Source organism: Misgurnus anguillicaudatus, chromosome 23 (assembly GCF_027580225.2).
Source record: "Misgurnus anguillicaudatus chromosome 23, ASM2758022v2, whole genome shotgun sequence".
NCBI classification, from domain to species: Eukaryota; Metazoa; Chordata; class Actinopteri; order Cypriniformes; family Cobitidae; genus Misgurnus; species Misgurnus anguillicaudatus.
The window spans coordinates 8,131,124-8,142,722 of record NC_073359.2 but is presented as its reverse complement, the minus strand read 5'-3'; the positions used below and the strand labels follow the sequence as shown (position 1 = coordinate 8,142,722).

Sequence of the window (11,599 nt, the reverse complement as noted above, 5' to 3'; positions counted from 1 at the left end):
GACCACCTTCATTTTTCAATTTTATGTTGTTGCATGAACAATTGTTGATATTTACACCATGAAAAAATGAAAACAGAATTTTAAAAACTTTTGCAAATGCATTCAGACCCTTTACAACACCTGAAATTTTGCTTAAGTTTATCTCCCATTTCTCTTGATGGTTGATGAGATGTTTTCACATCTTAAAGGGTTCTGACGAACACAAAGGAATATATTTTGAATAATGTTTGTAACCAAACTGATCAGAAGCACCATTTACTTCCATAGTAGGAAAAAATAATATTAAAGTAAATGGTGCTTCTGATCAGTTTGGTTACGCAGCAAGCTTTGCAACACCTGGATTTGTTTGTCAGAACTGAGGCTGTAATTGCTGCTTCAACTAACTACTGAGTAAAGGGTCTGAATTCTTAGATGATAGACTATTTTTTCAACCCCCCAAAATGACACGCTAAACAAAGCAAACTGACTGGTGCGTGTCGGTCGAACAGCCTCTTGTGCAGTTAATTACTAACGAAAGCTAAGATTGACTTCTGGACCATCTGTGAGAGACTTCAACTCGCCAAGACTGGCAAGGCATCACGTTGGCAGACATCCCAACCTGATCAAAGAATTTAGAGTGAAATGTGATTGAATATCATTTGCTCTGTGACTTATTTTGTGACACACAAACATTTTGGGGGGCACTTACATTATGCTTAACTGGGCCGAAGTGTAGTGCAATCGTCCCCACTCCCTTGCTGGTCTGCACTCACACTACACTACATGTACAAGATGTGATTGTTTTGAAGAAAACGTGAAGATATGTGTGATGGATTTAATCGTAATTATAAATGTATGACTTATTAGCTGTTGTTGAAATCATGCGCGCTATGCGCCTCTTCCGAATCAAAATGGACCGTGCCAGAGACCACCTCTGCAAAGCATACCAGCATACACTTAAGTGTACCATACCCTGTTACAGCACTGAACGATCACACTAGCCAAATAAACCATACTTACTGGTGTCAAATGAACTCTGGTGCGGTAGGCATAGTGCAAGTTAAACTATATTATATAATATTTAATTATAAAATAAAATTTAAAATTTGCTTCTTATCTAAATGGATGTACTTTTGATCACTAAATGTAAAAGGGACAGAAAAATGAAAATACTTTGTTACTTTAACTTTTGTTAGCAGTTCATCACTACGGTCTACTACAGCTATGGCGTAGCTTCCGCATTGCATTGACCAATGAGACACGTTCTAGCTTCAACCAATCACATTTTGCTTTACACTTACATTTAGAGCGAGGACCAAACAGAACATTGTTAAATGCTTAGCGTACTAAAACAACGAGGATTCACTCACACTTAGTAGTAATAACTAAGTTATAGTGTATAGATATACTAATTTGATATAATAAACAGCAGTATCATAATGGGTGTTACACAATGAAAGTGGGTGTTACATAGAATTTGTCCATACACATTACAGTACTGTGAGCTGCATTACTTACTTTTTTTTAAAGAATATTTTCATTTGTAAATCAACTTTAATTTATTTGTGAATTCTACCAATTGTCATCTAACTAACAACTATACTTACAAAACACTTGCATAAAAGCATGCAGATAGGACAAATTTGTATACTACTTCTTTACTTCTTCCTCACTTTATCTTTTGGTTTATACAACGACTCTGTGCTTTGATAATGAATACATTTATTTAATAATTCTGTTGTATTTTTTCTCTTCTGTCTCTTCTGTCTCTCTTCTCAATCGCTGGAGTCAATTTGTGGATCTGCTAAATCAAGAAATGTAAAGAACTTTGTATTTAGCATTTTACTTTAGTTTTCTTTCCTTTGAAAAGGTCTGTCTTTGATGACCTAATGTATAAAATTTCTGAAAAATATGATCTGCTCCTGACCTTTATTCCTCATCGAACCATTTATGTTGTAAGAATTCTCTCAATGTTGGCCTCTTTTCTTCATGGAAGTCCAGGCACAGAGACATCAAGTCTTGACACTCTGTATTCGCAAGTGTAGGCAAGAGCATTAATTAGACATTTAGGTTTTGGCAAATATACATACAATCTTATATAAGCTTCTGAATTATGTACTATACAGAAACATTAATCAATGTTGACATTTTGAAGTTTAAGTAGCAATTTCTTCGAATTAAAACTTAGAAAATTGCATCAGGTTAGAACTTTCCATGATGTTTTTGTTAGTGCCATTCTCTTACCTTTGGATATCATAGCAGTGCCATCAGTGGTTCTGCCTCTAAACATTTGTCCATGCAACATTTTGAACATTAAAATAGCCAAAGCATGCCTCGTCTGTTCATCAGCAAAATATAGCCCTGTAACATAAACAAAAGGTTAGAAAATATTTCATTATTCAAAAGTAAATGTAATTATAAACTTCAGTAGTGTGCTTCCAAGAAAACAATACAGAAAGTCAACTCACCACTAAATGGTTCGCCTGGTCTCTCACAATCTTTCACAAGTTTGCTGAGTCCAAAGTCTATCAATTTCAGCTCCATCGTGTCTGTGTTGACCAGTATGTTGTCGAGTTTTAAATCTCCGTGAAAGACACCACTGTCAATGCAGTGTATACAGGCGAGCAATGCTTGGCGCATTAATTGACGTGCCTGGACTTCTGACAGAGGACCTCCATTCCTCTGGACAAACTCAAGAAGATTCATGCAGGGATGAGGAAACTCAAAAACGATGATGAACTGATTTTCCTCTTCAAACCAATCCAACATTTCCGCAATGTAGGGGCTTTTCTTCGGATGAAGCAGCATCAGATTTATTGCCACTTCTGAACAAAGAGGCTTGGCATGTCCAGGCTAGTACAAAAGCATTAAAAGAGGTTAGCTGAAAATAGTGGAGATATATCATTTTCATGCACTTTTACTAAGATACAGTGGGGTCTTTATTTATGCATTTATTACAGCTGCATTCTGTAACTTTTGCCTCACTATCGCCATCTCTGTTTGAACTATAAAACTGCAGTTATTTGCAGAATAATTTTCTGTATGTTTGTTCTGCTTCGAATCTGATGTCTGTGATTACCGCATCAGAGCGGATCAGTCATTATACATCCACATGACAAAGAGAAAAACATCCTAAAACTATTGAAAAGCTGATATTAAGTCTTGTTTCAGCTTGAGCTCTGTCAATTTCCCCTGTGTAGCTGAATGCTCTTTAAAGTTTTCAGTGTTTTAACAACAGATGATTCCTCAGAGGTTACGTTGCTTAAAACTATTTAAACTTTTAAAAAATAATTTAAAAAAAATGATAGGCTTATTATTGTGAATTGGGTTTAGCTAAGTAGACAATGAACACTTATTATTTATGTATTTACTCAACAACTGATTTTTGTTTGTTTTATTTAGTTTGTCCCCCTCGTGGTGATATGGACAAAACCTGATGTTCATGTTATCTGAAATATGTCCTAAAGAGCATCTTATGTGCTTCAACAGAGCCAAAGAAATCTCAATTTTAAATTTTATATATATTAAAAATCTTGCTAACTTACCATTTTCATTAAAAAGCTAATTGAGTGCCACGCCTTCTCAATAAATTTGATGGCGACCAACAAGGGAAAGTAATTATTTGTAAGTCACATCAAACTATAACTGATATAAACATATTTAGATCAAAACACTCAGCATGGATTTATATGTTGTCACTTTGTGCTGTTTGATGAAGAGCAGTTTTACCTTTCTGCCATCGGATTTTCGATATCCCTCATGAACTGTACCAAAGCCACCTCTTCCTATCTGTTTTTCTAGTGTATAAAGCATGGTAAATGCACCTGAAAAACAATCAATACAAAATGAACATAAGGCAATTTTTGTCTTCAATAGCAGTGCTGCTTATAATAAAACAGACAGAATAAAAATTCATGTAATGCGAGTTGTTCAGTACATCCAATGCTAATCAGCTACTAGCATCATAAGCAAGATGAATGTTTGGAATCAAGTACGAGTGAAACAGCAGGACAACCATTAAAAAAACCCTAAATATTTCTTTACACTGGAAATCAGGACAAGATGAAAGGAAAATCTCAAGAGTCATTGTGCTGAATCAAGAGTCCTTCCGAATAACACATTATATATTGAATACAAGGGGAAGGTATTACATAAACATATAGTGTATAAATACACTTATTAGAGTCACTGGGCACAGGTTTAAACAAATAGGAAAGAGCAGTTGACAAGAGAGAAAAATAAAGCTGACAATAAAAAACAGAACATAACAAAAGTAAACTCACTAGCAGGTTGGGAATCGTCATGGCCACTTGACTGCAGGCCCGATGGACTGCCTGGTATTTGAAAGAGCACTGGCTTGAGTCTGAAGGGCTTATTCTGCGCACGGGCACTTTGCAGACTGGAAGGGCCTGGCTTACAATAAGTCTGATCTGGTTGAGCCTGCGGCTCCGGGTCGGATGGACCTTGTTCAAGATCAGTCTCTTCTTGGATTTCTGTTGTTGTCTCCAAGGTAAATGAACCAGACTGGCAATAGTCTGGTTCTTCATGGCGCGCTCGCTCAAGTCCGAAGGGACTATCTTGCTCACGGGCTCCGTGCGGGCCGAAAGGGCCCGGCTTACAAAAAGCCTGATCGGGTTGAGCACGAAGCTCCGCCGGGTCAAATAGACCTTGGTTACGATCAGTCTCTTCTTGGATTTCTGTTTTTTCCAAGGAAAATGAACCAGCCAGGCAATAGGCTGGTTCTTCATGGCACGCTCGCTCAAGTCCGAAGGGACTATCTTGCTCACGGGCTCCGTGCGGGCCGAAAGGGCCCGGCTTACAAAAAGCCTGATCGGGTTGAGCACGAAGCTCCGCCGGGTCGAATAGACCTTGGTTACGATCAGTCTCTTCTTGGATTTCTGTTTTTTCCAAGGAAAAAGAACCAGCCAGGCAATAGGCTGGTTCTTGAAAACCCGTATGCTTGAGTCCAGATGGACCTTTCTGCAAATCAGTTGGATCTTCACGGGTACTTGACAGCAGGTTGGATGGACCTGGCTGAGGATCATCTGAATCAGATGACTCCAGGTCATCCTCATTTTGGCAGATACAGCAGGCATGCTGTATAGCCTGGACTGTTCTACGGAAAAAAGCACGGATGCTCTTTCCCTTTGGCTGTTTTGGTTTTTTATCTAAAAGACAGAAACAGAAAAGACAAATAGTAATGTTACCACCAGATACCAGTAATATATTTCTTAACTCTTTCCCTGCATAGCTAAATACTCTATACTCTCATTCTTGCGTAACAATCAAGGACTTTGCTGCTGTAACATGGCTGCAAGAGGCGCAATTAAATTACGCTGTGCCCGAAAATAATCCCCTTAATAACTTTCAATAGCAGGGGACTATTTTCAGCTGCTGTGTAATATTATTGCGCCTCCTGCAGCCATGGTATGGAAGCAAAGTCATTGATTATTACGCCAGAATGAGAGTATAGTTCCTAGCCATATCGGCCTAGCAAATCACAACTTTCTGTCGGTCTTAGTACACAATGTAAGTACAGAATAGTCAAGTTTTCAATGGGAAAAATATCGAAAATCTTTGGTTATTTTTTTGTGCGATGCTAATGGTCTAATCAGATTTAATGGATTGTGCTAAGCTACGCTAAAAGTGGTACAGCCAGACCCGGAGATTGGCTGAATGGATTCCAAAATGGTAAAAATCAAGTGTTTAACTCTAGGGGAGCTGAAAAATGTGAATATTTAAAAAAAAGTGTAGTATCCCTTTAAGGTGCCATAAAAAATGTTGTGACTCACCAGCTTTTTTCTTTCTCCTCTCCTCCTTTTTTGCAGCCCTTGGAGGGGTGATGCTCTCTTGACTAGCTGCAGGTGTAGAGCTGTTTGACCTCTGCCGAACATCTCGTGCACTGCTGCCCGTCACGAGCCCACAAGCTGACGTAGACAGAATGGTATTCTGTCTAACGGCTGGACAAACCAGACAAGAACACCACATTATAAACTGTAAAATCTAACTCATTTTACTGTATAGCTATTGTGGTTACTTATTACATATGTATGTATATATATATTGAGGTGTCATTAAAATGGTGTGACTGACCTGCTCGGCTGCACTCCTCATCATCTACAGCCCCGGGAAGGGGAAGGTTTACGTGACCAGCTGCCTGTGTAGAGATGTTTGACTTCCGTCGACCATCGCATACACCACTGCTGGTCACAAACCCACGAGCTGACGGAGACATGATGTTATTCAGTCTAACATCTGGACAAATCAGACATAAAGAACACATTATAAACTTCTCTAATGATTAGCTTTATACTTTATTGTGGTATTTTGAAAAACATTTTAATAATATTAACTGTAATAATAATTATAACAAAAACAAATTTTGTAATATGTGTAAGTGAATATATATATATATATATATATATATATATATATATATATATATATATTCAAAAATTATATTTTATACATTAATTGTATTATCATTAATTTGTTAAACTGTGTGAGCAATTTTATTTAATTTATAAATAAAATACACTAAAACATCACATAACAAATACATAATTTAATACATATTTAAATAAAAAACGTATTTAAGACAAAAAGTACCAAAAATACTAAACAAAGCCCTGATGCTATGCTAGACAAAATAACTTTATTATTTTATGTGTATAAAATTAAATATTATTTTATGAATTCTACACGCTTTACTATCTACAGCAGTGTTTCCCAATCCTGGTCCCTGAGGACCCCTGCCAGAATGTTTTAGATGTCTCCTTATTTAACCCACCCTCACTTAACTCATCAGCTTGTTAGGGGGACATGTTTACAATTTTGAAAGGAGGCTGATACGTTGAATCAGTTGTTTTAAATAAGGAGACTTCTAAAACTTTCTGGGAGGGGGGTCCTCAAGGACCAGGATTGGGAAGCACTGATCTACAGTACATAAGTGAATATGTTTATTTTTGTTTCATTATATCCGAGGCGTCGTTATGATGACTCACTGACCTGCTCCTCTACACTCGTCCTCCTCTACGGCCCCAGGAAGGGCCCACCTCATGTGACCGGCTGCAGGTGTAGAGATGTTCAACCTCCGTTGAGCATCACCTACACTGCTGCCGGTCACAAGCCCACAAGCTGACGCAGACAGGATGGTATTCTGTCTAACAGCTGTACAGACAGGAAATGAAGAACACTTTATAAACTTCTATAAAATCTAAATATTTTACTGTATAGTTATTGTAGGTTTTTGCCAAACATTATATATCAACATGATCTCACAAAGTTCCGTAGGATAGTCACAGAATTTTGTGCTCATTTTTCCGTGGCATTCTCACGGATCTCCGCATTTTTCCGTGGCCCTGCTACGGACTGTCTTTTTCCGTGGCATTCTCAATTGGTTACTCAACTGCTTTTTCCTATTTTCAAACCATTTTCGCTTCGGTTTAGGGTTAGATTTGGTGTTTGCATTAGTATGTCACTTTAACTATTGGTTTATACTATTTTTTCTGATTTATTCTTTTATATTTTCTAAACTTTAAACAATTGTCACCTGGCATTGGGGTTAGAGTTGGGTTTTGGTAGGGATGTCATTTCATGTAAATCTAACCCTAAACCGAAGCGAAAATGGTAAGAAAATAGGAAAAAACAGTTGAGTAACCAATCCGTGAGAATGCCACGGAAAAAGACAGTCCGTAGCAGGGCCACGGAAAAATGCGGAGATTCGTGAGAATGCCACGGAAAAATTAACACAAAATTCCATGACTATGCCACGGAAATTCGTGAGATCAGGTTGCTATATATACAGTATGCTACTGTTACATTGTGTTCCAATTCCAAACATTTATTGAGTTTACTCTTAATGTGAAAAAATATATAGAATGTGTGTTTCAAAACATATAATATATATTATTACATATGTATATTTTTGAGGTCTCATCATAAAAGTGTGACTGACCTGTCGGGCTACACTCCTCATCATCCTCCACAGCTCCTGGAAGAGTGAACCTCATGTGACCAGCTGCAGGGATGTTCAACCTCCGTTGAGCACCACCTGGACCACTGCTGGTCACAAGCCCACGAGCTGAGGCAGACAGAATTGTATTCTGTCTAACAGCTGGACAGACAAAAAAATCAAGCACACTTTTTAAACTTCTCCAAAATCTAACATATTTTACTATGTAGTGTAAACCCTGGACCACAAAACAAGCTTTGGCAGTGGGCGTTTACGTCCAGGTCTTCAATGTGGCCCGCTCGTCAAAACAGAGCATTTCTCGAGCCAGCCTCAAAACCAGGGTACAAACTAGCCTATTACTTATTGCCTTTGATGTTTTTGAATGTAAAAACCACACAAACGTCATATGTAGACCTCAGACAACAGTATAAAACAATAAAACAGCAGATTCATAGCATCTTTAAAGTTGTTGAGGCGGCGTAAACATGTTAAAGGTGCAGTGTGTAAATTTTAGCGGCATCTAGTGGTGAAGTGCTGGTGAACAGCAACCAATGGCTCAGTACACTGTTTACCCCTCATTTTTTAATCACATAGAGAAGCTACAGTAGCCGCCACCGGACAAACATGTCATCGGAGACAACTTAGTAAAAAAAGTTTGTCCATTAATGGCTTCTGTAGAAATATGGCACCACAAAATGGCGACTTTCATGTAAGGGGACCCTCGGTATATGTAGATAAAACATCTAATTTTAAGGTAATAAACACATAATGGTTCATTATGAAAGGTCTTTATACTAGGGCTGCACGATTAATTGAAAAATAACCGAAACCGTAATTCAGAAACGTTAACCGACCCTATTTTATCATGTTGGTTATTTTCGGTTTTTAATACTTTCTCTTTAAAATACACTAGGGGGAGGGGGGGAGGGGGAGAACCTCTTATCTACATTAACACCAGAAAGATTATAGGTGAGACAGCAGTGCCCAGTTAAGGAAAACTGAATAGAAGACAAGAAACGTGTAAAGGACCCTGCCACTCATCTTATTATCTGGATATAACTTATTGTATATGTATGTATCTTATTATGGCTAGAATTAGTCATGTGGGTTGTATGAATCTCTGGTTCATAAGTTCCTATTCTGAAAGTTGAATCAATTGGGCATATGTGCAGCAACTGCATATGGTCAAATCTATTTAGTGTTTTTCAGTAATGCAGTTATTTTGGGGGTAAATGTGAACAATTGCATTGCAGGCTGATTTAAGGTCTGCCCTAAATTTTCTGTTTGTGCTCCTAAAATTTTCAGTCAGGGGGTACAGTACTCCTAATAACAAAAAAGTTAGTCAAGAGCCCTGAATTACTAGACTTAAAAATGTAAGTTATTTATTTTCTACCTTTTTTTTTAGGAAATGTGCAGTATACAGTAAACTAAAATGTGACTGTTTTCATTTCAAGCAATGTGTGCTCTGATTTTAGTTAAAGTCAAAATGTTCAATAAATAACCTTAACTACTAATACTTTCCTCTCTACTTAATTCTTTTAAAATCACAAAGATAACAACAAATGCCCTTTCAAAAATATATCCCACCTTTAATATCTGAGCATATTTAAAATACAAACCTTGCCAGCGAACTATGAGGCAAAAAATAATAATAATCGTACATTAATCGTAACCGATGTCAAAAAGAGGCGCTATCACTTTAAGGGGCGGTTTCCCGGACAGGGATTATACTAGTCATAGACTTAAACACTTTTAAGAGCTCTCCAAACAGAAAACAACTTGCACTGACATATCTTAAAATACATCAGTGCCCTTTGTTTTACCTCAAAATGCACACATGTAATGTTTTTAGTAAGGCATATTTGTTAAAACTAGTTATATTTCCTAATTAAACTAAGGCCTAGTCCTGGAATAAGCTAATCATGGTCCGGGAAACTGCCCCTAAATCCGGTGCTATTGATTTATATGTTCTGAAACTTTCATCGTAGTACTTATGTGTTTGATTTGGTTGTCATGTGTAATAATATTATTGAGTTTATAAAAAAGTTTGAGCAATTAAATTCGTGAGTGAAATCCGCCTAGCAGCGAGCGTATCTCTCTGACGAAAACTTGTGATGTCTCCGCTTGTTTTCGGACGCTGTCCGAGTCACAGATAACTTATATGTCAAAGGTTTAAACGGTTAATGAGTTCAATATTTCCAAATGTTGTGATTAACTGACCTGGTGGCATCCACTCATCTTCCATTACGGCTCCCGGGAGGGAAACGCCGCTTTTGAGCTGATCGTTTGATTTAGGCATTTCTACCTCAGTCTAATTCACAACAGTCTGTAACAGTGTTATTGACTTGTTGCGCACGGACTGAAAGTCTGTAATAGCTGTCAATGATTAGCTTTGCTTTCGCTCAGAGAATCAATGATCTAAAGAGAATTTTCCAGAGCGCGTCGTTTTATATGTTCTGATTGTGACGTCAAACATTCCATTCGCTCTGTTCTCATTGTGACGTCAAACATTCTATTCGCATTAATTACAGAATGTACAGTGGGGATTTCCCGCCGATACTGGACTTACCTCCTGCACGTGCGACCAGCACGTGATGTTCCCAGTTCACGTGGATTAAAATCCTTCCAGTTTTTAGGCCCTCAAGTGTTAAACCCGCAATTCGTATATTTGTTAATCAGTATATTTCTTTTAATTGTGTTGTGTGTCGATTGCCCCGTCATTCAGTCAGAAGGCTTACTTTTAACCAATCGGCTCATAGGTCACATGCAGGCTGCATACGTCATCAAGCCTGGTTTATTTAAGTTAACTGAGCATTACATTAAAAAAAACTGAGCATTACATTCGCAAGTCATACTCATATACCAACAATTTACACTTAACTAAAAATAACTGTCAACTTTATAATTAGTAATATTCTGAAATAAGACACTCATGATGACGTAGCAGCCTAGATATGCGACCTCTGGAGTATGCAGCCTTCTATTATACTTAAAGAATTATGTATTTGTGTTTTATTAGCTTCACTTGACGTACTAGCGTACAGCTAAGCCAGTTGCAAAAAACAACAACACCAGTTGCACTCACTGTACAATAACATTACATCAATTAAAAATAAGTCCTCAGTCGTATATCTCAGTAAAAAATATCAGTGTCCATACTGTACCCTTTCCACTTTTGTATTGTGTAAAGTTAATAAATTACTTCAATCTGAAGTTACAACAATCCTTATCTTCAATACGGTTTAGTCTTCATTAAAAATAGTTCATTTAGTGTTACTATTACATTACATTACATTTAAAAAGTTTAATAAGAGGTCAATAATGTTTCAAGCATGTTGTTTATACACACTGTAATCAACATCATGCAATACACTTACACGGTGTGTAATTAGACAAATTATTACATACAGTAATATTGCTTACTTTTACAGAGAATATAAAGTAACATAACTAACATTACATTATTCACACAAAATCCAAAGCTTTATAAACACTTTCATTGTAAGACATTTGAGCTTTTTTAGAATGCATAATATTTTAAAGTGTTTTTACAAGAAAACACACTGGAGACATGTCAGACATTACAATGTTTCAACAGTTAGTTCAAATTTATGTGTGTTATGTTAAAATGCTTGAGTCTTCACATAATCAGTAAGCTAGCCACAT

The 11,599-nt window shown here is 37.1% G+C and overlaps 1 protein-coding gene across 3 annotated transcripts; it reads right to left on the bottom strand.

Annotated features, from left to right (window-relative positions):
- Positions 1–4,044: 4,044 nt before the first annotated feature.
- Positions 4,045–10,652, bottom strand: LOC141359484 (uncharacterized). Of its 3 annotated transcripts, none has more exons than XM_073862030.1 (6): positions 10,154–10,463; positions 7,937–8,095; positions 6,988–7,149; positions 6,073–6,201; positions 5,772–5,939; positions 4,045–5,147 (listed from the first exon to the last, which is right to left on the bottom strand). In XM_073862030.1, exons 1-6 carry the CDS (start codon positions 10,230–10,232, stop codon positions 4,180–4,182), a joined length of 1,665 nt encoding a protein of 554 aa, XP_073718131.1. In that variant the 5' UTR covers positions 10,233–10,463; the 3' UTR covers positions 4,045–4,179. The 3 variants fall into 3 exon arrangements, with proteins under 3 accessions (XP_073718131.1, XP_073718133.1, XP_073718130.1); XM_073862032.1 differs by lacking the exon at positions 10,154–10,463 and adding an exon at positions 10,503–10,652 and having other exon boundaries at positions 4,049–5,147; positions 6,073–6,234; XM_073862029.1 differs by having other exon boundaries at positions 4,049–5,147; positions 6,073–6,234; positions 10,154–10,460.
- Between the last annotated feature and the right edge of the window lie 947 nt (positions 10,653–11,599).

Coding starts and splice junctions, on each gene's coding strand:
- LOC141359484 (XM_073862029.1), bottom strand. CDS start 10,232: ATGCCTAAATCAAACGATCAGCTCAAAAGCGGCGTTTCCCTCCCGGGA. Junction 8,096..10,153: donor AGATGAGTGGATGCCACCAG/GTCAGTTAATCA, acceptor TTGTCTGTCCAG/CTGTTAGACAGAATACAATT. Junction 7,150..7,936: donor TGAGGAGTGTAGCCCGACAG/GTCAGTCACACT, acceptor CTGTCTGTACAG/CTGTTAGACAGAATACCATC.